General features: G+C 32.5%; 1 protein-coding gene across 1 annotated transcript; it reads right to left on the reverse strand.

Moving 5' to 3' along the window:
- Window positions 1-742: 742 nt before the first annotated feature.
- LOC120091447 (uncharacterized) lies at window positions 743-1,886 on the reverse strand. Its single transcript, XM_039049476.2, has one exon. It carries the CDS (start codon window positions 1,691-1,693, stop codon window positions 908-910), a length of 786 nt encoding a protein of 261 aa, XP_038905404.1. The 5' UTR covers window positions 1,694-1,886; the 3' UTR covers window positions 743-907.
- Between the last annotated feature and the right edge of the window lie 456 nt (window positions 1,887-2,342).

Raw genomic sequence — 2,342 nt, forward strand, 5'->3', positions numbered from 1 at the left:
GATTTGAAAGAGAGAAAAAGAAAAGTGGTGGATGAATTGTGATAATATAAACAGACTAACATAGAAAAGGGAATGAATGTTGTGATTTAATCTGACTCTTTCTGGCTTAAGTTGTGTGTCTTGTCTCTCAATATATTCTAAGCAACTTCAAATTCTTTGAACCTCAAACCCTTTAGTTATGTTAATTTTACAGTTCAATTTCAAATCCTTTTTAATTTTACCTTATTTATCAATGTATTGGCTTAGCTTGTACTGAAAAAAGAGAATTCACAAAGATAACACATATAGTTTATGAGAGGTTGAACAAAAGAAAATAAAATAAACTCATCTTCTACATAATAATTGAAATAATCTAAACAATTTAGACCTAAACTTCATCCATTTTCTAACTTACACATGGAGATTATCTTAATTGAGATATTTAGGTGCACTTATTGATCCCTCGACTTTTATTACTTTGTTGAAGAATAATGGAAAAGGAGATCTTAATTAATTAGTTTTTAAGATAATATTAATTGCATATAGTTTACCAATATAATTAGGTGATCCTAAGAACAATTTGAATAATATAATGGGGTAAAAATCATAAGAATGATTATATCTTTGAATTTTCATTCGTTTATGATTTCTCATATATGTTCTGAGTGAAGTTGAATATGATTATTGTGTATCTTCTTTGCTTTGGTTATTGTTTACAATAATCAGAAATATTCAATATTGAAACTTTTTGTTACACAGAGACTGCAAAATTAAGAAGTTGTACTCGAATTAGAAAGACCTCAGCCTCTACTTCAAAAGTGAAAATAAAAATAAAAGTAAAAACAAAAACTCGGATGAGAACTTCAATTAAATGATGGAATTTGCTCACCAAACATTGAGCAATTGAGAGTTTGAATTTTGAATTTACTCAACCTTTAGAAAGACCACCAAGCCTCAGTTCAAGATCCAAATCATGTAAGGAGGTAGATCTAAGTCCAATTACCTCTGATTGAATATGATGATGTTGATGATGATTTTCTACCAAGCTACTGGACTTCACATAAAATTGTATCGGCGACGTCGTCGCATCGTCCGTTTTCCTCCTTTTGCATCCAGTCACCGCCCCCGCGTCATCCCGACCGTCGTCGTCAAACAAACCTGACGTCGGCCGAGATCGACCAAAACCAAAATTCAACCCCTCATCCGGAACCCCAATTCCAACATGATCTTTGTCCCTAACCCTAGAGCAAGAATTTATCAACTCCTCATCTTTGCCCGCCTTTGAATCCGATCGACCGCCATCTGGCAGAGACGGATTAGGGTTAGGAAGATGATAATCAGGTAAAGAAGAAAGATGGTGATGAGAAGAAGAAGAACGGGATTGAAATAAGGTCAAGGAATAATCAGTCGTAGTGAAATTAGGGTTATTGTTGTTATTTGGGGATTGCTTTAATCTAGCCCTATCTCTTCTGTGGACATTCATATGGCCGCCTAAGGCTTGAGCTGAACGAAATTCTCTTCTACAAAAGGAGCAAGAATAAGAGGTTGGTGGCCAAACGCAAGCTCCAAGACGGCCAGCATCTTCAGCAAAAGCTTGTTCTTCCCATGATAATGACTCCTCATATTGGAAACAAGTTTTGGTTTTTGAACCTTCAAAATTATCATCAAAATCATCTCTTTCTCTCTCCTCTTCTTCTTCTTGCTTCCTCCACATCCAATTCAATCTCTCTGCCTGCCTTTACAAATTACAAACCAATTCAGATTTTGGAATCCAAGAAAAATTCAAGGGTTTCTCTTTTTTTTTTTTTTTGGGAATCTTTCAGATAGAGAGAGAGATCAGGTGGGGTAGCTACACAACAAGTATACAAAAACTGCTCAGAAAAACTCTGCAAACTCATATATCTCTTGGGGTATGGAAATAAGAAAAATATCAGGGTATATTTTGAGCTGCATCTATTTTTGTGTCATTAATTTAAATGTCTAATAATTTAAAGTTGTCACGTGAAAATTTCTTCTTTCATTTTCCAGAAAGGATACCTTTTAAATTTTGTATCTTTAATGATTGAAGATGATGCATGAAGATAGATGCATGTTGGATTGCCTCGAGAATAATATGAAGGTAAAATTATTTTTAATTTAATTTAGATTTTTTTATGGGTAGATTATTATTATATATAAAGTTAAATATATTTTTTGGGATGATGGATATGTGCAGACAAAGTGAAATGATAGGACTGAAACGTTCTTGAATGTTTGCCAGCAAAATAGTTCGAATGAAGTCCGTTTTATTATTATTATTATTATTATTATTATTATTATTATTATTATTATTATTATTATTATTATTATTATTATTATTATTA

Source organism: Benincasa hispida, chromosome 11 (genome assembly GCF_027475165.1).
Source record: "Benincasa hispida cultivar pf3 chromosome 11, pf3_genome.v1.1, whole genome shotgun sequence".
Taxonomy (NCBI): domain Eukaryota; kingdom Viridiplantae; phylum Streptophyta; class Magnoliopsida; order Cucurbitales; family Cucurbitaceae; genus Benincasa; species Benincasa hispida.

What these genes read in the sequence shown, in the direction of transcription:
- LOC120091447 (XM_039049476.2), bottom strand. Translation starts at nt 1,693, where the DNA reads ATGTGGAGGAAGCAAGAAGAAGAAGAGGAGAGAGAAAGAGATGATTTT.